The following is a 22529-nucleotide window of genomic DNA, read 5'->3' as shown; positions in this document are numbered from 1 at the left end:
ATGAAAATAATAAATTGACTAATCTATTAAAAATCTAATCAACCCGTGACTGAAAAATAAAATCTAACGACATGTATTTTAAAAATCTGTTTAACTTGTATTCGATTAATAAATCTAATTGAACGTTACGTATTTAAAAAAAAATAATCCACGGCGGATAAAATAAAATCAGCGGGCCTTTTAAAAATCGAATTGATTCTGATAAATTAAATAAAACTAACCTGTATCCTCAAATTCGTCCATTGCTTTCATACACATGTCGTCGTCGGATATCGCATTCGATCCACCGGCCGGGACATCGGGGACAAATATTTGCGGCGCAAACTGGACCTGTTGAGCTGGAGCAGGTTGAGTGATGATGGGTGTAGCTGGTATCGGTCTCAAATGGGTTCGAATGTTGACAATACCTTGGGAAAAATAAATTAATATTGAATAAAAAAAAATAATAAAAATAAATTAATATTGTATAAGATAGAAATAAAACTTTTATATTATTAATACATACCATGAATATTTTTCAGATGTCTATTGACATGCGATTTATAGTTGAATGTCGATGTACATACGGTACACGGAAAACGTATACTGGTATGAGTTATTTCATGTCTAACCAAACTGCCTTTTCGTCTAAAAACCAACGGACACTGCACGCATTTAAACATATTGGTAGGTAATTACGAGAGAGAAAAAAAAATGTTTAAAAATTAAAAACACAGAGTGATAATAATAATAATTGATTATATTTTAAATAATGTCAAGCAAATAATAAATGCTGAAAAAAAAACGAAGGGAGCAAACGCATAGAACGTGTACAAGTAACTGTGACACACTGAACACTGTTAACAACGGCAGCTGGTATAGTACAAGGTCGTATCGATAACAAAGGGATAATAGTCATCTATTCAATGGATATATACGATTATTTGAACGTTTCAAAAAAACCTACACCGTAGTAAAAATGTTGCTACACAGCATAGAGTAATATAGAGATGCCGTTCGAAAAAAAAAGTGAAGCGGAAAAGGTGTATGTTTGCCAGTGTTGCCTATCTAGTGGAAAAAAATTATGTTGTCACAAAGTGTACGATAAAATGAAATCACATTTCGTGACTTCATTGCATTTTTTTTTTACATATTTTTGAATTTTTAAATGTATACATATGTGCATATTTAGCAATAATTTTTGCATAAAAATCGGGGCACTAGTTATAATATATAATAGCTTATAATAGTTTTGCTCTTTTGGTGTACGATTGACAGTCTCGTAACAGGCACGGATCCAGAGCAAAGAAATCTGGGGGGGGGGGGGCCAAACATTTTTTTTCACACAAATACAATTATAATAAAATATAATACTTTACTAAAAATGTGGTCATGATAGTAGGTACCTATAGGTAATCAATGTGATGAATAAATTATTGATTATTTAATATATAAAATGACAATGTGAAAAGAAGTTTATATTTTCTTTATTTGTTATTTAGTATATAATATTTATATTTAAAAAAATTATGTCTGAGGAGAGAGGAGCTGGAGCTATATTTTTTTTATTAGAATTTTGTATTTACAGTTGACACATGTATTAATCTATAATAAATAATTTATTGCACTTCAGTACATAGTATAACTTTTTCATAGAATACTTTTACTCAAATACTTTACAAAACAGGCGATTGATTCTGTTATTTTCACAGTGGTGTAGCATTTAATCCTGAAAATACAATAACAGTAATAGTAAATAATAAACTATAAATTCAATTATTGTCATTTAAAAATATTTAGTTTATTAAACTATATACAGAATACACAAGTTATAAGTTATTAAATAAATGGGCGGAGAGACTATGCAATAATAATAAACAAAAACTAAATTATTGTCCTTTAAAAAGAGTAAGTTTATTAAACCACATCCGAACAGAAGGGGTTTCATTGTGTTTTTTTAAACTGTAATTTATTTTTATATTTATATAAGTAGAAGATATAGATTTTATTAAAAGAGTTGTATGGTCGGCTAATGGACTTCTGTTTTCAGTACTATGATTTTTTAATGATTTAAATATATTTGAATTAAATACAAAATGTTTAAGGACATCGGTTTGAACTTGTAATTTATTTACAGCTTTAGAAGTATAATCATATGTTCTCAAAATGTTTTCTGTAATGAAACAAACATCTATGACATCTTCGCTTGGATAAATAAGTCCACCATGAATGCCTCCCTTATTTTTTAATGTTATCAACGAATTTATAAAACATTCTTTTTCGGCAGCACACAATGCATGTTTGCAAACATCACATTTCAGTACATTGGTCAATTTATGAACTACAAATCCTGAAATATAAACAATGATTTCTTTTGAAAAATTACTAAAAGAGTATGAACTGTGACTTCCAATATAATCATGGTCCATTATAAATGCAGAAATATCTTGTTCATTTTCTTCATCAATTGGATCAAAACTGCAACCTGAAGAATTGTTATTTAAAACAGTAACTGGGTCTGAACTGGAGTAGTGAAGAATATCTATCTCTTCAAGTGGTATACAATTACCAGTATTAAAACTTGGTATATCATTTGTTCTGATAACTAATTTTTGGTATGCTGAACGAAACTGCCTCACTGTCGGATTATTGTTATGCCCACCGTGGGCCCTTATACTACCGAAAAACAGTTCTACGTGATCTTGGCTAAATTTATAAATTTTCATATGTTGTAAGACATCAGTTTCCACAAACGAAGTATATAGCTGTAAAATACTATTTAAACTGACTATAAATCCAAGAAACCCAATTTTTCGTTGTGATTCAAGTACGGGTGTAAGAACTCCTGGTCTATCTTGAATTTTAAGACCTTTAATATATGTTGTAATTTTTTCTGTGAACAATCTAACTTCTTGAATGTTTTCTTCACATAGTGCTTTTTTAAATCCTACACAGTTGATAGATTTTGAGTTTAATATGTCAAAGGCAGTATTAAAGAGTTCGATAAATTGTATGGTAGCACCTGCATTAGAAAACTCTTTTAGTTTGAGGCTATCTTTGCAAAATGTCAATGCATCTGCTACTGACTGACTAAGGAGTTGGGTGGGAAGCTTCACTTTCATCTTTTGTTTAAAATAAAGAAGATGCTGTTTTCGCAGTTAATTAGCAAGATGTCATCCTTCCTTCTCTTGCAAATAACACAATTGTCGGACATATTCAAATTTTATTTCATTATTTGTACTATCTCTAAAGACCTTCTTTTCACCAAAAGCATTACGAACCAATTTGATCATATGTGCAGGATCAAAAAGGGTTACAATTTTTGGATTACTTTCAAAGCCAGAAGAAAAATATGTATCTAATGCACTCAAAACATAATTACAACCTAAAAGTTGAGCTGCACTAATATTACTAGAACAACCATCAAATGTTAAGCTCAAGACTTTTACACCAGTACTGTTCAATACATTTAATGCGTGGCGAACTAGTTCAACTTTTTGTGCACTTTTTAAAGCATCCACTACAAAATAACCAATTGGTAACTTCCAATTATCATTTACCGAGACTGCCATAAAAACTAAACATTGTTTAGCTGTGTTTAAATTATCATTATCCATATCATTTCCCATATCAACCCTTCCATAATACTTAGTACCATCATATTCCAGGTGTTGTCTTATAGCCATTTCATCCATAGACAAAGCTAATAAAATAGGATGGGGTGAATTATTTACTTTAAGTGTTAGCATCTTTAACGACTCTTCAGTAAAACCTGGTTCAGTATTCACGTTTCTGTACCATTTACTAAGAGTTCTACTATGAGGCAAAATCGTGTCAAACTGCTGTCTTACATACGATTATGCTTTAGCAGTAAAAAATGTAATGATAAAGCAAATTGACGAATGGTGGCACTATATTTCTTTAGAACTTTTTTACCTAATTTTTTTTTTGTCCAATTTGTTATCAAATCTTTATGCTTACCAAAAGACTCAGACAGGGTATAACTGGCTTCCTCGTCAATTAAATTTTGTTTTTGAAGCTCGGAAATTATATTCTTCATAGATGAAATTCTTTTACTTTGGCGCCTTATTTTTTGCTGAAGGGTTTTCATTTTAATATTTTTGATAGTGACTTCATGTGATAGTTGGCGAAGATTTTTTTTCAATGCGATTTTGCGTGGAGTGTCATCTGGAACTATCTCGGTGTCTATGGACATTGTGGATGAGTGATGTACATTCAAAAAAAAAAATTATAAATAAACAAATATATTGTAATTTTATGATTAATGTATGTACAATTGTATTATAATTTTTAATATTACAGAGATATTTTTATTGGGTGTGATTGTTTCACAAATCATCATTGATACAGAAGAATTGTCTAATGGTAGTACTCCTTCTTCTTCACTAGAACTTGATTGAACTGGTTCCAACAAAGATACTCCGTCTACCTCTATATTGCTCAAAGGACACTAAAAATAATAACATAAAAAATTTTGAGACTTGATAAGCAACAAATAAACATTTTAACAGAAATATAATATTAACAATGATCAAATATGGTGACTGTTAGTTTGATAGATAAATTGTATGAATTGAAGAAAATTTTACTTATACCTTTTTAAAATAATATTAATAAAACTTAAAGCAATTTTCATTTATCTGAAATTTAAATTATAAAACATACCCAATTGCTTTATGTTTTATTAGTATTAGGTAGTATATTTTGTAATTTATTATATTCTATTGTGTATTGTAAATTATTATTAATTATGACTCACCTTTACTAAAGTTCTGGTAACATTTAAAGAAGCAATATTGTCAACTGAATCGCTAGCAGAACTAGTAAAAAAAGTTTTAATTACAGGCAAGTTGGTTACAGTTTCTGAGTATTGTTGTTTAGCCTAAAATAATAAATGTAGATTAGATCCCGTTATGGAGTTACTTTGTTTTGTTTTAATCTACTCAAAATGCACACTTACACATTTTATTCTGTTGATAATTTTAGTTGGAATAGCATGTTCCTTTTCCATTACAAAAAATGAATCGTCAAAATGTGCTGAACAAACTAAACTTGTCTTTGATACTTTATCAGGTAGTATGCCATTTTCTCCCAAAAAATTGTACCATTTATTCTTGTAAGTGTCTTTAAGCGAAAATCTGTAATAAATAGTCAAAGTAAAAGTCTATCATAATCACTTCTAAAAAAAAAAATTGAAAATAAAGATTTCATTTCACAAGATAACATACCTATGAAAAGTTATATTAGCCGATTTAGCTTTGGCATTGTTCGTTGTTCCACAAACTAGACAACTAGGCATTTTTAATTACCAGCAAAAATAAATAAAACAGTAAAAGCAAGTTGCAAAATAAAAGCAATAACGAAAGTAAAGAGTATTGAGTAATACTGAATTACTGAACGATCATACGGCATGGGTATAAGTGTATAGCACCGTCTAAAGTCTAAACCATAGAAAAAAGATACTAAACAGTAAACAAAAATAATGAAGTTAAGAACTCATGGCATATTAGAGGGAAACAACACACGAGATAACAAATGTACAAAAGATAACGGCATTACAGGTGAATCGTTTTACCATATATTGTACAATACTTTTTGTGTACTATCCACTTAAACTGGCAATCATATACCTTTTGCGCTTCACTTTCTTCTGCAGCTGAGATATGTAAGGCCCTCTTTATATTACTCTATGCTACACAGTAGATATTTCTGATATTTTACGATTTACGTTTATTTCGTAAATAGTGATAATTCAAAAAAACCTACACCGTAGTAACAATAGTGATATGCAGTATATATTTCTGATATTTAACAAAAAGCGTTTATTTCATGAATTTCATGATTTTTGAATAAATCTACAGCAGCAGATGCTGATAGTAGGAGTTAATTACTGATAAAGAGATTTATACACTGCACACGTTACGAATAATCGTTATCACTGATGAGGAGTGGTTACTGATAAGGTTACACTTACTGATAACAACGTCACACACGTGAACGATAGGCTGCTGAGGGTGCGGAGGGTGTGAGGGTGGTAGGGTGGGAGGGTGGTAGGGTGGTAAGGTGGTAGGGTGGGAAGGGCGGTAAGGGCGGTAAGGTGTGCGGTCTGAATACCCTATTTTATACTACTTAGAGGGAACAGTCTTGTCTCATGGAACTCCACCAATAGCGTGCTTTAATCCTAGATAAAGTTTTCTTAATATCGAAATGACCTGTTTTGTCATGACAATGTTGTAAAACTGTGTTGCGATAAGAAAATGGAATGACAATTTTACTTACTTCACAACCGTTTTCTATATTAACATGAACTAAGATATTGTTTTCATATTTATACATACGTTTTATTTGTAGAATATGAACCGTGTTATTTGTACTCTTAAGTTTTTTGTTGATTTGTTGGCAGAAGGAGTCAGCTTGTTGGGCTTGTACTAATTTATCATTTTGAGAATTGATGATAGCCAAACAACACTGATTTTCATCGTTTACAGGCTGAGGGTATCTTGAGAGATGGTCTGCAATAATGTTGAGTTTTCCAGCTCTGTAGATAGGTTCAAAGTCGAATGCTGCCAAGTCAACAACATATCTGGCAAACTTTCTGTTAAGCTTTGCTTTGTTGACTATGTATGCTGTGGAATAATTATCAGTTATGAGTTTAAAGGTTTGACCGACCAAATATAGGCGAAATTTTTCAATTATAGCCCAGTGTACTGCTGTAACTTCTAGCTCATTGCTATGGTAACGTTTTTCTGGATCTTTAAGGGATCTGCTTGCATATTCTATTATACATGTAGATCCATCATGTATTTGGGAGAGACAAGCACCTAATCCTTCATGACTTGCGTCAGTTTCTACTGTAGTTTGCACGTTTTGACGAAAGGCTGCAAGAACTGGGTTAGAAGTAATTGCTGATTTCAACTTAACAAAAGCATGATGTTCGTCATCTGATAATTTAATTTTGTAATTAGAAGATTTCTTACTTGATACTGGTTTGTTTTTCAATATATTGGTTAGGGGTCTTGCAATTGATGCAAAGTGATTTATATACCTTCTTAATGCATTGGCAAATCCTAAAAAACTTCTAAGTTCCTGAAGAGTACTTACTGTTTGGTACCTTGTGACTGCTTGGACACGTTCAGGGTCTGGCCTGTCTCCTTTCTCGTCTAATATTCTGCCTAAAACCTTTATTTCCTGTGCAGGAAAAGTGCACTTGTTTTTAGTAAATTTGAGACTGTGTTTCCTTGTGGTTTCAAAAAGTAATTGTAGAAAATTCAGGAGGTCTTCAAATGAATCATGTCCTGCTGCTAAATCGTCATAATACTTTGCCAGTCCTAATTTTAGTAAATCGCCATAAGCAATAGAAATTGCTCTAGCAAAAAGAGCTGGTGCGTTAGCAAGTCCAAATATAACTCTACAAAATTCAATATGGTAGTCAGGAGTCACTGCAGCAGTTTTAAAAATATCATTTTCTTTAATTTTAAAATTGTTAAAAGCATGTTTGATATCTACCAGTGATTTGAATTTTTTACCAGCTATTTTACTGATCATCAAATCCATTTGGTCTATTGGAAATGGGTCTTTTACTGTAATTAGATTTATAGTTCTTGAGTAGTCAACAACCAATCGTTTTGGGGTTGACTCATGAAATGGCTGATCTACAACGAAGGCAGGTGCTGCATAAGGCGATGTTGACATGCGACACACTCCTTGTGATATCCATTTTTCTACTTGATTTCTCATGAATGTTCTGTCTGGATCAGTTGCTTTATAGGGCTTGCATTTAATAGGCTTATCGTTGATCAATGAAATCTCCATCTCAATGTCAGGAAATTCTCCAAGTTCAGCTTCAGGTGTTGAAAAAATGTCCTCATATGAGTTGATTAAAGATTCAAGTTTCTGGGTTTGGACTTGATTGAGAAATGGTTGATCTACTTTGTGGTTTCTATATCTGATATTTTGGTAACAAGTGGTCTGTTGTTGAATCTGGATTGTACAACACATCCAACAAATGCAGTTTTGGATTTTACACAACCGAATTCTTGAATAGACGATGGTGTTGTTATACATACAGCACCATTTGGTTCGATAGTAATTGTTGCCTGTACTGCTTTTTGCCAATCACGACCTAGAATCATCGCAATTGGTAATTTATCACATAAACCTACTTTTGGCATAACATAATCAATGCTTCCGACTTGTATTCTGAGACTTATCCAACCACTTGGTGTGCATTTACCCTCAGGTGTCGCATATGATCCATCTTGCCATGGAAATATGGTCATGTTTTCTGGAACAAAACACCTTCTAAGTAACGTAACACATGATCTGTCCTTGACAGAAGTGCACATTGCTGTTGTCAATGGAATTGCCCATTCGTGTCTAGTTATCCCTTGTAAAATTAAAGAAACTCTGTCAGACTGTTGTAGCGGAAATAGAGATTTGTCTATAATAGCATCCTTGTCGTAAATGTAATCTGCAATCGATTCATTAGAGCGTAGTGTACGTTTAGCTTGGAATTGTATAAATTCAGAAAGAGACATCTTAACTTTGAATCTGTCTATAATGCCTTCTTTCCAAGTATACCATCCGCCAAAAGAGCGACCAGATACTTTATGCCAGTTTAAGGCTGATCCTGCTAATCGTGAAGTGGCGTTGACTAAGGTGAGAGATGGAGTCCAGTGTGCGTGTACTGAAATGCGTTCAACTTCTTTAATCCAGTCGCAGACATTTTCGATTTTTTTTCCAGAAAATAGAGAGATTACTTTGGCAGTGTCGTTAGTGGAGAATATTTGTACTTGATGTTGCGAATTTAATGCTAATTTGTCGGCGATTGCTTGTTGTGATTGAGATAATCGGAGTAAGAGTTCCAAAACATTTTCATTGGCTGGTTGGTTGTTTTGGGATAAGCTCATCGTGGCGATAGTATTCTGTAATTCAATAATTTTTTGAGCATCTTCGTTTCGTTTTTTTCTAGCGGCAATAAGGTTTGCTTGTATTCCGTCAGCTACTACTCGCTCATTGTGGCTAAGCAGAATATCAACAAGTTCTTCTTTTTGACCTGTATTAGATAATAATCGAAATGATAATTCTTCTCTAATTTCCTCGATCTTGATTGACTTTAATATTGTCCTTTCTGTTGAGTCTGGAGCACTCATGATTAAGGATTTAACGAATTGTATTAATATTTATGACAATACTGATAATTGATACGTAATTTATCAGTTAATCACAATATCGTAGATAATAGGAGATCTATTATCTATGCGCAATTTATAAGACGACGTTATCAGTGTACGTACTGAAATTGTTAACGGCTTCACTTGAGTGTTGGTTACAGTTAACCTCAAACTTGAAAAAGGGTAGAAATGTAGAATATGACGATTTGAAATCCACGTGCAACGTAAGCAAGTCAGATTTCAAATGTAAATCGGAAAACGCACTATTACGTAAATTTACGTTAAACGATACTAAAAAAATACAATAAAACGCGTTTCAGTTTTCCACAGTGCCATGTAAATAAATAAAAGACTATTTATCGTTTATAGTAAATTATTTATTAACAAAAATGGAAATGAGATGTTCTCTACGTCGGCGTCGGGAACTAACTAACTAGCTGTGCGCACTGCGCAGTGTTGCCCACAGCAACCGTATAATGATAATGATAACATACATAATATAATAACATATAATGATTAATATTGATAACCTAGTAATTTTTAAATTAGAACCTTACATGGGTAGCGTAACACAATAAATTAACACAAATGTAACAAAATTACCTTTTAAAAGTAATTTACCCAACACTGCTAGTAGGTACTTAAAAGGAATTCACTGTATTATTTTTTTTGTTCAGACTCATATTATTGTATTTTATTTAAAAAATAACCTATTGATGTTTTAAAATTCTTATAAGTATTTAAAATAATAATTTTTATTTGATAATATTTTTTACATATTTCAAATTATGCAATTGTAACTGTTTATTTATTTTTAAAAATAAAATATTCTTCATTAAATAAAATACCAATATTATGTTCTATAAAATAAAAACAATGAATTAGCTTAAAATTATTTTTTAATTTTTTTCTTCTTTTCTGTTGCTGTTCCGTATATCTTTTTTTGTTTTTTAAAAACAGATAAATTACAAGTTGCATAAGACCTGATAGTAAAATAATGTTTTATAAGCTTATGTTTGACATTGCAATATTTTTCACAGAGTGGGTAGTTAATTTTAATGTTGTTACTTATTCCATCTGCAATATTAAAATTAGAGTTATGTAAAAAGAGGGTTTTATATTTTGTATAGACTAATTCACCATTGAAAATTATAAGTACTGTATTGATACAAGGTTCTTTCAATCCTCCTTTATTTAATGGTTTTGTGTAAAACTTGTATTTTTCTGGAAGATTTTCAGTTTCTGTGGTGTTACACGTGAACGTATAACATTCATTACAAGATACTTTTAATATTGCATTTGTGGCACTGCCAGCCAAATGAAATACAATATTCATATAATATTCAGGGAGAATTTTTAATGGCTTTGAAATGTTCTCAACGTAAGCTAATAATTCTACTGGTTTAATATTATATGTTGGGTGAAGTATATCAATAGATGTACTGTTGAAGTTCTCAGGACCTTTTTAAAATGCCTTAATAAAAATTCATCACTGTCGTCCAAGTAACTACTGCGTTTTACATCAGAAATGTACTGTGACGTATGTATCATTTTGAGGGTACGGAGGCATTGAATTGCATTTGTAGTTTGTCCTGCTTTACGGCGCATTTGAGAAAAACGGTTTTCGACTGCATTTTGGGTGAAACGATGGCACAATATAAAATAAAATCCGTTACAAAACAATAACTCACTTGTTTCAATAATTGATACTGAAGACATGATGAGACCAACATTTAGAGGTTTCCATCCATTTAATCTAAACTCAGTCTGTTCAACTAAACTAATACGTTTTTGAAGGAAATCATGTTTTTTGTTTTTGTTTCTTTTTGTTATTAATGTTTTCCGTAACATACTCGATGTTACAGAAAACCATTCATGGATCAATCTAATAAAACGAGCAGTGGTTAGCCCATCTTTAGGTAACAATTTACAGTTAACAGCAGTTTCCATGGAACCTGCAGTTTTCAAAGAGAAAAATTGGACTGCTGACCCAACATTCATTTTTTGAAAATTATTTGGCTATATGACCTCTTTTTAAATGATGCAGTAAACGAAGTTCTTCATCTTTATTTGAATCCTTCCATTGTTCAATATTCCTTAAGTCTGCCACAAACTTACAATGCACATATTCTGTAGGTAGACCTTCTGCTTCACAGTATTCTTTAAGTAATTTTATTGAGCTCCTTAATGCAGTAAATTTTTAATTTTTAATCAAATGACATACGTCTGGCATAATAAACACATTATTACCATCATAAGTAAAATAATTCTGACGAATACCAGTTTTTTGAATTTTTACACCTAACTCTTTCCATAATGATCTGTTTTCATTTCTTATATCAGATGATAGTGAAACAACTTTTAAACCAGCTGTTTTACAAAACTATGCAATTATAAATAAACTGCTAGGTTAATTCAGGTGCAAGGGTCCCATCTGTAATATGAGCACCAATTACTTGTTTCCAATTATTCTTTACACTACGTAGCAACACGAATAAAAGTTTATTTCCATGTTTATTAGTGTTACCAAGAGTAATCTTTCCATAACATTTACCTTGGTTCTTATCATATGATTCTTCGCAGCTAATTTCCATTTCATCAAACGAAAGAACACAGAACCGGTCTCCTTTCTCCAACTGTTGAACCTTAAACGCTAAAGGTTCAGTCAACAGAAACTTAACAACAATTTAAATAGGTAGAAAAGCCTTAGAAGTAATTTACGTATGAATAAAAAAATATTTAGGTAAAAGCACATACAAAAATAGTTAGGTACTTATAACTTGAAAAAGTTTGGCTCAAACGTTTTTATAAATGCTTATATTTTTTTAAGAATTACTTTTAAAAGTAAAAGATAAGAATAGGCTTAAAAATCGACTATAAAATATACGGCCCTCCTAAAGCTACTAAAGTATAATTTGTCAATAAATAATAATAAAAATTATGAAAAATAATAAAATGGTACCGATGTACCTCTCTAACACGCCCTATACACTTATGAAAGACTGGAACGTTATGACGAAAGTTATAGATATAATAATGAAATTAGGTGCATATAATACCTTTTTCGTTCTTTATCATAATATAGAATTTATTAAAAACCAAAGATAAAATAATTGGTGGTTATTCCGTTTTTGAATTTCGTATCCATGTGCTTTAATATTGTGCGTATTTCTATTTCACAGATTAATCAATCATTGAAGTAGGTAGCAAAGATTGTAAACTACATAATTATTACTTATTAGGTACTAGGTTAAGTTTATAAATTACAAAAATTTCAAATACTTAGTAGAAATTTAATTATTATATAAGAAAAATTATATTTTTTAAGGTGCCCTTATATATAAAGTCAACTGCCCGTTTAATTTTTCCTACTGCCCAATTTGGGCCCTACTGCCCGTTAGAATAAGCCCTGGGTGTACCTATTTAAATTGTTTTGTAATATTTCCATGTTGAATCGAGTGATTCATTAATTTCTTTATAATAATTGACATCTGAGTGTTGTTTAAGATTCATTTCAGTTTTAAGTTTATTATGTTCACGACTTAGTTCTTTATATATTTTTTCATAATCAGGAGCAGATATTACAGGTACCTAAGATAGCGGATGTAGTTAGTGGATTATTGTCAATACAATGCGACTACAATACAACTATTTTATCATAGGCCTATAATGACATACATATTTATTTATAGTTAGTCTAAATTAATTGAATGTGTTTAAAAATGTAACAGTTGATAAGGTAAATATACATAAATACATTGTACCTATGAATTACCAATGTAAAAATGTATTAAGATTTTTATTATATATACAGAGTGTAACAGATAGAACTGACTTTTGGAATAACTTTTGTTCTAATCAATATTTTAAAACTTTTTTTTATATATAATTTATAGCCACTTGCGCTACACGTGTAATAAAAAAAAAATTGATTTAAATTTGACTTAAAATTTTTTGAATAAATTTAAAATTGTCAATTTGTGAATCTGATTATAAGAATGATTTGGATTGTAAAAAAAATTATCTAAAGCAAGTACCTAGTTTATTTTTTAGATTTTTTTTAAAATATCCATATTTTTTCGATTAAATTAATCTGGAACGCAATAACTTTTTTAAAAATATTACTTTTGGAAATTTGCTAACATGGGTATATTTTCAAAACTATTTACTAATCATATAATTTTAACAATAATTTTTGTCATACGTTTGAGTATCATAATTCTTTTTTTTTTTTTTTTGGGTCAAGTCTTTCGGTTACACCTTGTATATTAATTATATAATAATAAAACGAATTTCATGACGTACAGAAATAGTGAACATTACAGAAAAAAAACTTTATAAATATCAACAAAATGTACACAAGCATATTTTACTTAAACTTACCGATTAAATGATACAATAGTATAACCCTAGTTTCTCAATTTCGATTGTTTACTACACAAATGTTGTGAAAGCTCAAAACAAGTTCCAAAAGTATTCTTCGTTCAATACGGTAAATGCATTATTATATTGTTATCTGGTATTGTATCTTGTTCGGGGACCTACAACATTTCTAAGCGATTTGCAGTTAAATCTGTAATACTGTAATGCATTGGTTAGACTTCATACTAAAATTATATCTTTTAACGACGGTAGGTAGGTACATGGTAGCAATAGGTACACGAATGCCGTTTTAAAGTTTTGATATGATAATTTATACAATGCGAGAAATCGACAGCAGCTGATGTGCATAATGTGTACCTATAGTTACCAGAATAATTTATAAAACCATTTCGGTCGTTTAGAACATAATATTATAATATAGGTATCTACATTTATTGAAAATGTTTCACGGCGTTTGACCTCGGCCGTGTTGAAATAATTGTGGACCCCATTAAAAGCCCTATCTGCAGCGGACATAGGTTTAACTTACCGTCGTATAAATATATTTATAAAACGTACGTGCACGTACAAACACACACTCACACACACACAATACATATCATACTAGCGCAGTACAAAATGTACAATGTCGAAACGTGTTATCGGTTGGGCGGGGTAACGTGATCCCCAATGATCTCTGATTGTCGCAGCACACTAGGTGTAATGTCGACGAAAACAGTGGTCGATTATTATAGCAACAAATTATCAGCAATTAATTTTTTTTTTTATTTGTTTCCACGAGTAATCAGTGAGACTGCAGATAATGTAGAACTCATTACCGAAGAACTGCGATAATAATCGAAACTACCGCCACCACCACTCAATAATACTAAGACATAAATACGTTAATATGTTCATTAGTAGACTAACAGCTCGCACGCCGGTCATCTGCACTCCGTCACTGTTTACAGCACTAAGGAAACGTTTAGAATTCTTCGAAGGTATGAGCCACTTGTCGCACGTGTCCACGGACTTGGCGGGCCCATCGGTCGGGATCTACAGGTGATTAAATTATTGTATAATAAATATTCATATTATGACGTATGTATATACATGTACATTGTACACTATATAATATTATAGTATGATTTCGATGCGTATTATACCTACGTATTGCATAACGAGTTGTATACCTACTAATTTATAGTAAAATCCCAGACGCACGATGCATAGTTTCTTTCGAATAATTGCTTATGACGGTCAAAGTTTTCAACTTCCACCACTCGGAGTGAAGTCTGGCCGTTTATATTTAATTCGTGTCATTTTCACAGTGACATATATTTTTATCGAGTGGTTAAATTGTACGCCAACTTCGGGAAACGAGGCCACACGCAATAAATACCGTCGTCGTGTAGCTTGTGTTTGTGATGCACTTGTGGCTCATATATATATACTCTTTCCTACATAGTGTACGGAGAGAGACGTCAAGTTGGATATTATATTATTGTATAGTTCGTTTCATGAAATGTATTTTCCCGATAGGCGATGGACTACAAGTCTTGTTTTACGTTGTCGGCTCTATTTGTTTGATCCGCACATAGTTCTCGGGACACGTTACTTTAAGTTATTCTACTTGAAAAGGTCACTGAAAGTTATTGCTGTGGTTTTGTCATTTTGAAATAGAAATTCCAAACCAAACCAACTCGAATATAAAAAAAATAATTCTGTTTGAAGTGAAATGTAATTCTGATTTCGAATCCATTAAAAAATGTATTTTAGATGTGAGTGAAAATATTTCTTTGATATAATATAATATTATATTATAATAATTGTATAGGTTCACATAAATAAAGTTTCTGCGTGGTGTATAAATCAACAAATTTATTTTCAACTATGTTGTACTAAATACTAACGTTTTTTAATTTTAATTTTCTAATATTGTCTATACCAACTCTAATTAGATATCTTAATATATAAAACATTAAATTTATAGCAGCAATTTATTACCTAAAAATCAATAACAACGTGAAATGATATTGTTTCATGTTTTACAGACATTAAAAAACAATTATAATTTCTATAGTAAATCATGGTTGTCAGATAATACAATTTTAATTATTTAATAAATTATAACTTGGTAACAAATATCGTTAAAATAAAAACATACTATGTTTTTGAAATAATTTTGGCATATTTTTATCTTCCCGAGAAACATTTTAGTCGTCTATATTCTATACATAATACTTATTTGTGATTTAAAAATGTCTTGTCATGGACAAACCGTTATAATATTAGTAACAACACAAACAATTGGTATAATACTTTAATCTTTTAATCAATATAAAAATAATAGGTACATTTCAAATGCGTGTATACAGTTTTTATTTTTATAGTATACTTAAAAATCAGAATTTCTGTAGAGTTTTTTGTGTCAATTGGAGTTGGTTATTTATAATATTCATTCTTGCATTAAACAGATTTAATTATGCTTATTTTAATGAACATCTGAGTGAAAATAAATAATAATTGTTGTGAATAAAAGTTTTCATGTTTTTTTATGTATGTATAGGTATGTATAGGTACCTGCCTATTTACTTTGAATAAGTATGATGTAATTAAAATAAAACTCAAAATCCTTGAAAAAAATAAGTTTATTGAAATTAAAATTGTTTGAAATACTAATCTTAAAGGATAATAATATTATAATACCGAGATGGTCATATTTTTTTAAATTGTTATTCTAGTATTAAAATATGTTACAGATCGGTAACATTTAAAACGTTATTCATTATTATAATTAAAATGCTGTTTGTTCACCGACCTCCCAATTATATTTTATCATAAATGATATTCTAAATAAATTAGGTATAGAAATTATTTTTATTTACGAATAAACATTTTTTTATCAATGAATAATTATTTTTAACTTTAGGTCAAACTGTCAACTCTATATTATGTTTCTTGTACCTACTTATCAGTCGAACAATGTCGAATAATTAATTAAATATTTAAGTATTCATTTAAGTAAGAAAATTAATACGAAGTAAAACTAAAAAAAAATTGTTTATAATGAAACCTTAATATGTATTTCATATATTATTATGGACCTACCGTATTATGGAACATACAATTATGCAACAAAATTCTTGAATTATAACACACTTGTTTTTTAGTTATAATTATAATAATACTTTAAATAAAAAAAATGCATTTACATTAACTATTTTATTTTAAAACGATGTCAATCAGAAAACAATAAAATACATGTATTTATTTAAATGACTAAATAGTATGTTGTTATATTTAATACAATTTTAAAAATTAACTTAAAATAAAACATAATAAGAGTTTGAAATATTTTATGTGTATACCTATCTAATAATTTTACGAAAAAAATATTATATTTTAACTATTGAATTTGAAAACGTTTGTATTTGATCGATTCGTTATCAGTTCACTTTTTACTTAGCTAGGCAATACTCATATTTTATTAACAAATTTGTACGGATGCTCATGAATGTTATGTGGATTTGAGACACATGAGTTTTTTCACAGGGGTAATTAAAATTTTTTTACGAATAATTATTAAAAATTATATTTAACTCATTCTCAATTGTTTGATTTTTACGATATAAGTATGAAATAAGCAGAGCGTTCTTACGAATATATATATATATTATTATCTTTATTCGTGAAGTATTAAGTACGTAATTTTTCCCTAATCTTATTGGTTTAATTAGTTTCGGTTAATGTAATTATTTTTAATGATTAAGTGTGAAAACATGAGAAATTAATGTTATAAATTAGTTTGGGCCGTATCAAATTTTAATTTTTGAGCATTAACTACAACGTAATTAGCTTAAATTAAATTATTTACATTAAATTAATTTATGCGTTTCGATTTTTTTTTTTGCTACCTTATAAATATACTATTCTATATCAGTTTTGTGCAATACCTACAACAAGAACAAAATATAATTAGCAAAATAAATAAATACATTTCTTTTAAGTCTCGGAGAATGCCCTGAACCCTCTACCCTCTCTTAATGAATAACTTTCAAATACTTACCTAAGTTAATCGAGATATTTATTTTCAAAGGGTTAAAAGTAATATTGGGGGCCAATTAATTTCTATATTTTTCCATTTGGTGTACTAGAACAACAAGGCAAGCATAAACTTTTTTAAAATATAAATATTTTTTTTATTAGAATACATTTATGGAACTTTGTAAATGAAGAACTCTTAATTTTAGATTAGAAAGCATATGAATACCGGATTACAACACATATCTTTTATATAGCATTACAGTTGACCTTTTAACATAAATGGTTATAATAATGGTCATATGATTATATGAAACTATAATCTCTGTATTATAAGTATACCATAGAATATAAACATCCGTGTTATCAGCCTATACAGGATAATACTGTTCGACTTCAGTTAAAAATGATTTTAATTTTGTTTATAGCCAAGCAGTTAAATACGGTGATACAGTTTACTTGTCAGGTACCTTGGGCTTAGATCCTAGTACCGGTAAGCTGGTTGAAGGCGGTGCCGGACCTGAAATAAAAAAAGCATTGGAAAATATTAAGCATGTCCTGGAAGCGTCTCAATCGTCTGTCAGTTCAAGTATGTATATCAAGATATTATATACTGCTATTTTAACGAAACTTAACGAATTAAAAAAATTAACATTATATTTCAACAGTTTGATCGGGTAGTAATTTAGTTTTAAATGCTGTCATTCAACGACAGTTGTATATTACAGACTACACTAGACCTATTGGTTTTTATTTATATTTTTATCTAAGTAAATATAAAGGCGCCTTGCGAGTATAATCCATATAAATGCTTTTATTCATAAAGCCTTCCCTTATATAGTCATTAATGTTTTTAAATTAACACAGGATTGAAACAAATTTGTTGACATATACAGTTTTTTCTGTAAATATTATGAAGTCTAAAATATAAGTCTGTTTTTTCTATGTCTTCATTATACAAACAACTTGATTCCAAACCGATGATGTATACCTACCTAGTTTTTATACATTTCTTGAATTAAAGTCGACCTTTCTATACCACAACATTTTTATCTAGAACAATAGCAGATCTGAAATTGTTCGGTTTATTTCGTTTTTATTCCTGTTAATAATAAAGTTTATCGTCTTGTTTTAATATAGGAGTTTTATAATTTATCATACCTAGTTGATTTTTTATAGCTCAGTATATTTTCTATCAAATTTCAGCGATCGCCGTAGTACATTATTTTATGTAATTAAAAGTCTAGTAGCGTTTTTATAATACCTTTAGTGTAGGTACCTATATAGTTACATGGTATTGTTTTTTTTAAAAATATTTAAATTTAATCATGATTTATATTTAATACCTATACCTATAGGTATTAGTTATGCGGTATCTGTGGCGGATATCATGTTTAATACTTTAATCACTGAATTTGTTGATATTAATTAAACAAAATATTAAATACATTTACCTCTCATATACCTTCGAGTTCTTTAACAATGTAAAAATAACGGCTGTTACCACAATATATTTTATTGTATATAATTTATAAAAGTGACATCACATATCTCTGAATGAATATAATGACTTAGTAAAAATGTTAATAGTTCCTGATCCATTTCCAAATCCTTCAAGCAAAAGTTATTTGTGCCTTTTGAACGGTTGTATAATATTGTATAACCACGTATTTGTTCATAGTTCGGTATGCAGCAATAGACCTTAATAAAGATTCAGTGAAAACGATATGGTACCTATATTAAAATGGTAAAACTATGCATAGACAATTTTGCCTATATAGGTACAATGTCTGTTTGATGTATCATATTTTATGTTATACGTTCTGGTTAAAGGACTTCTAATGAAATATTTGACGAAAGTTTACTCCATTGTTTGTTAACTTGGAACTACGCGAATTTCCGTAGAGGAAATGTTTGAACAACCTAAACATCGGCGTGGGACATGAGATTCATTCAGACGTTACGGAGTAGAAAAAAAAAGAAGACAATTCAGGACCTAGCCAAAATCATATTATAAAATATTATAATATCTCTACTTTTTACATACTATATATTATATATTCCTGTTGCAATATTCTTTGATATTTGATCCGTTAAGCGAATCAGGTACCTGCTATAACTACAACACTGTCTGAAAGTTATTACTTTACACGTATAAAACGGTATAGGTATCTATATATTATACACATTGTAACGTGTTGGGTTCTGTATTTTACACTCTGTCATAATTGATTCGTATAATATTTTTTCGATCGCTATCATTATAATACACGTTAATTGTTTTTCCTTTTATTTAATATTTATAATATCGGGTGGTGAACAAGTATTTTAGTGCTGTAGTAAAGTTATACCTATGCGTCGGAGCTACAATATGTATATATGTGTTGTTGGCATGTAGTCAAACCAGGTTATTAATAAAATATGCATTATAATAATCAAGGATTTACCATAATGTTAATTATGCTGTTTAAACTTGTAAAAATTAATAAATATTTATTATTCTACATTTTATTCCCCAATAGTATTGTCTTTTTAAATCCCGACCAAACTGTGATTATATTGAGTGTAATAGATATAATCGAATAGTAACTATAATATAAATACTTCAATGTAATCATATTAATATATTATAATGTAATAACATTATAATTGTAGAATTGTTCATTCGTTTATGCTTTTTTTCACTATTCAACCAATAAAATTGTATTAGAAATAATACATCAATCTTGGATAAAATGCCTAACTTGAATATACCTACACATTATATATATATATAACACAGTCCTTGTGACATATTTTATTATGTAAGTATGTAACATGTGTTACTGGCTTTTGGCAAATTTCCATAAATGTTATGGTATTTTTGACTAGCTACCTACTTGGCCAATTATGATTATTCATTAGGAAGTAATTATCAGATGATATCTTCATTCACAGTAAAAATTTAAGCTTATAAATACATTTAGATATTTTATTTTTGTTTAAGTATACTAGTTTTTTGAACGAATTATTGTTATTTCATTGTATGTCTCTGCAAACCATATTATACAATATGTATAATAGTATGTAGAATAACCAAATTATATTACACATACATAGTATATAAGTGATGAATATTCAAAAAATAAACAAGTATAAAAATATTAATAATGAACGCCATACTTATTCATTTCATAATACATGTATAATTTAAAAACTAAAAAAAATAAAAACAGAATCAAATAATTTTTATTTATTTATTTATAAATTATTCAATACACTTAGGTATACAATAACACAAAAATAATAATAAGTTACATTAAAAAAAAAAAAAAAATAATAATAATTTGTTCAAATATAAAGGGTGAATATTTTATTTATTTCGGATACAGTCATCCTTGTGATTACGCAATAAAACGAAAAGAGACCCCTTTATTTCGGCGGTAACATGTTTGGATAATTCTTATAAGTGTATATATTTTTATTATTTCCAGTCGTTAAGACCACGGTTCTGTTAGCTGACATAAAAGACGGCCCGACGGTGAACGAGATTTACAAGCAATGTAATTATGCGGGCTCATTTGAATTTCAAAATAGATAGCACTAAGTACTGATTAAAAACAATAATTTGTCTCTTTATTTTCTATTTAACAGTTTTTGTGCCGCCATATCCGGCTAGAGCAATGTTTCAAGTGGCCAAATTGCCTTTAGTAAGTATTAAACAAAACTGACTTTAAGACACCATTGATGTGATAAATTATAGTTAGTGTTTTTTTTTTCTGTCACTATTTATGTGAAAAGTACTGAAAACACTTGTGGCTTCTTTCTTTTCGGAGGTCAATATAATAACCAAATTATATTCGTGTCACTCAGGCTGTTAAATTATGTGATGATAAATCTTTTTGTATGTTTATTTTTATAGGACGCCAAAGTCGAAATAGAAGTGATCGCCGCGGTTAACAAGTAACCACAATAAGAAGATATATTTTAATTTTGTTTGTTAAAATGTTTTATGAACTTGCTACGAGCATCGGAAATAATCTAAATATGTTATTTACAATATAAAACGTGCTGTATAACACAAAAGTGAGGATTTAATGCATATTCAGGGGATAGAAGTGTCTGTCTGGTACAATTGGAAATGTGACAAATCCAAAGTTTTTATTTTACTTTCTTAAATATCTTACGGAGGACTTAAAATAAAAAAATTACAGTAGAATAATATTATGACTGACTTATTTATTTTGAAATAGTCCTCATTCAAAAAATGTATGAACTCTGTTAGAGCCACTACACGAGTATACTATAATTATTATTGTGTTTCTTATTTTTAATACCTAATCTGTATTTCTCTTGTTGTCCTCCGCATGGAATCAATTAGGAATCCAAGTATGTTTATACACATCGTCGATCCGGCGGGAAATGCAAATTTCCTTAACATATAATAACCTAACAGAGGAAATAAATTAAAGTGTAGAGACACGGTCGTATATGGAAATGGGGTTTACTATGGCCTCCACTATAACAAACAAGTACCAATCTCTGGTTTTAATATCTTTCGTGAGCATTTCTGGTTATGACATCCTGGGCAGGTAACGCTAAGTAGGAACACTAAATTTAATTCGGCGTCATCAGCATTGTGGTTGTCCTGTTGTTATTGGTCAACACGCCAACAGTAATTCCGTTTTCCAGAATTGCCGTGCCGTTTTCTTTGATTGCGTCTTGTTTGCTGAAGATCATTTTGTGTGGAAACCGCAGTGACTTGTCCACGGCCGATGACGTACCTGTGTCACCGGTCTCGTTGATCGCTACGATCGTGGGTTGCCAGGACTTGTTGGCCATCAGTCGTTTCATCGAATTCACCTGAACAGTTTCACAAACAAATTATAACAATATCTTTAGGAAAACAGTCGTATAATATAGTCACGTGGTTAGAAAAATAAGTTATATCTGTCACGAGAGGCAGGGTAC

General features: G+C 29.8%; 3 protein-coding genes across 4 annotated transcripts in view; 1 reads left to right on the top strand and 2 right to left on the bottom strand.

Annotated features, from left to right (window-relative positions):
* Positions 1-4255: 4255 nt before the first annotated feature.
* On the bottom strand, positions 4256-5807 carry LOC107882251. Its single transcript, XM_016800337.2, has 3 exons — positions 4961-5807; positions 4760-4882; positions 4256-4450 (listed from the first exon to the last, which is right to left on the bottom strand). Exons 1-3 carry the CDS (start codon positions 5009-5011, stop codon positions 4262-4264), a joined length of 363 nt encoding a protein of 120 aa, XP_016655826.1. The 5' UTR covers positions 5012-5807; the 3' UTR covers positions 4256-4261.
* Positions 5808-14426: 8619 nt separating this feature from the next.
* Positions 14427-21644, top strand: LOC100160853 (ribonuclease UK114-like). Its single transcript, NM_001246065.2, has 5 exons — positions 14427-14597; positions 18008-18168; positions 21053-21121; positions 21213-21268; positions 21481-21644. Exons 1-5 carry the CDS (start codon positions 14446-14448, stop codon positions 21523-21525), a joined length of 483 nt encoding a protein of 160 aa, NP_001232994.1. The 5' UTR covers positions 14427-14445; the 3' UTR covers positions 21526-21644.
* Positions 21037-22529, bottom strand: part of LOC100164962 (pyrokinin-1 receptor) — a 39011-nt gene continuing 37518 nt past the window's right edge. For both annotated transcript variants that reach the window (XM_016800336.2, XM_003241036.4), the window contains exon 7: positions 21037-22421. Coding sequence is in view for 1 of the 2 variants with exons in the window: in XM_003241036.4 (XP_003241084.1) it covers positions 22176-22421 (246 nt within the window). In the remaining variant the exon portion in view is untranslated. The remainder of the gene's footprint in view (positions 22422-22529) is intronic.

Source organism: Acyrthosiphon pisum, chromosome A1 (assembly GCF_005508785.2).
Source record: "Acyrthosiphon pisum isolate AL4f chromosome A1, pea_aphid_22Mar2018_4r6ur, whole genome shotgun sequence".
NCBI lineage: Eukaryota > Metazoa > Arthropoda > Insecta > Hemiptera > Aphididae > Acyrthosiphon > Acyrthosiphon pisum.
This window is presented reverse-complemented; position numbering and strand designations above follow the sequence as displayed.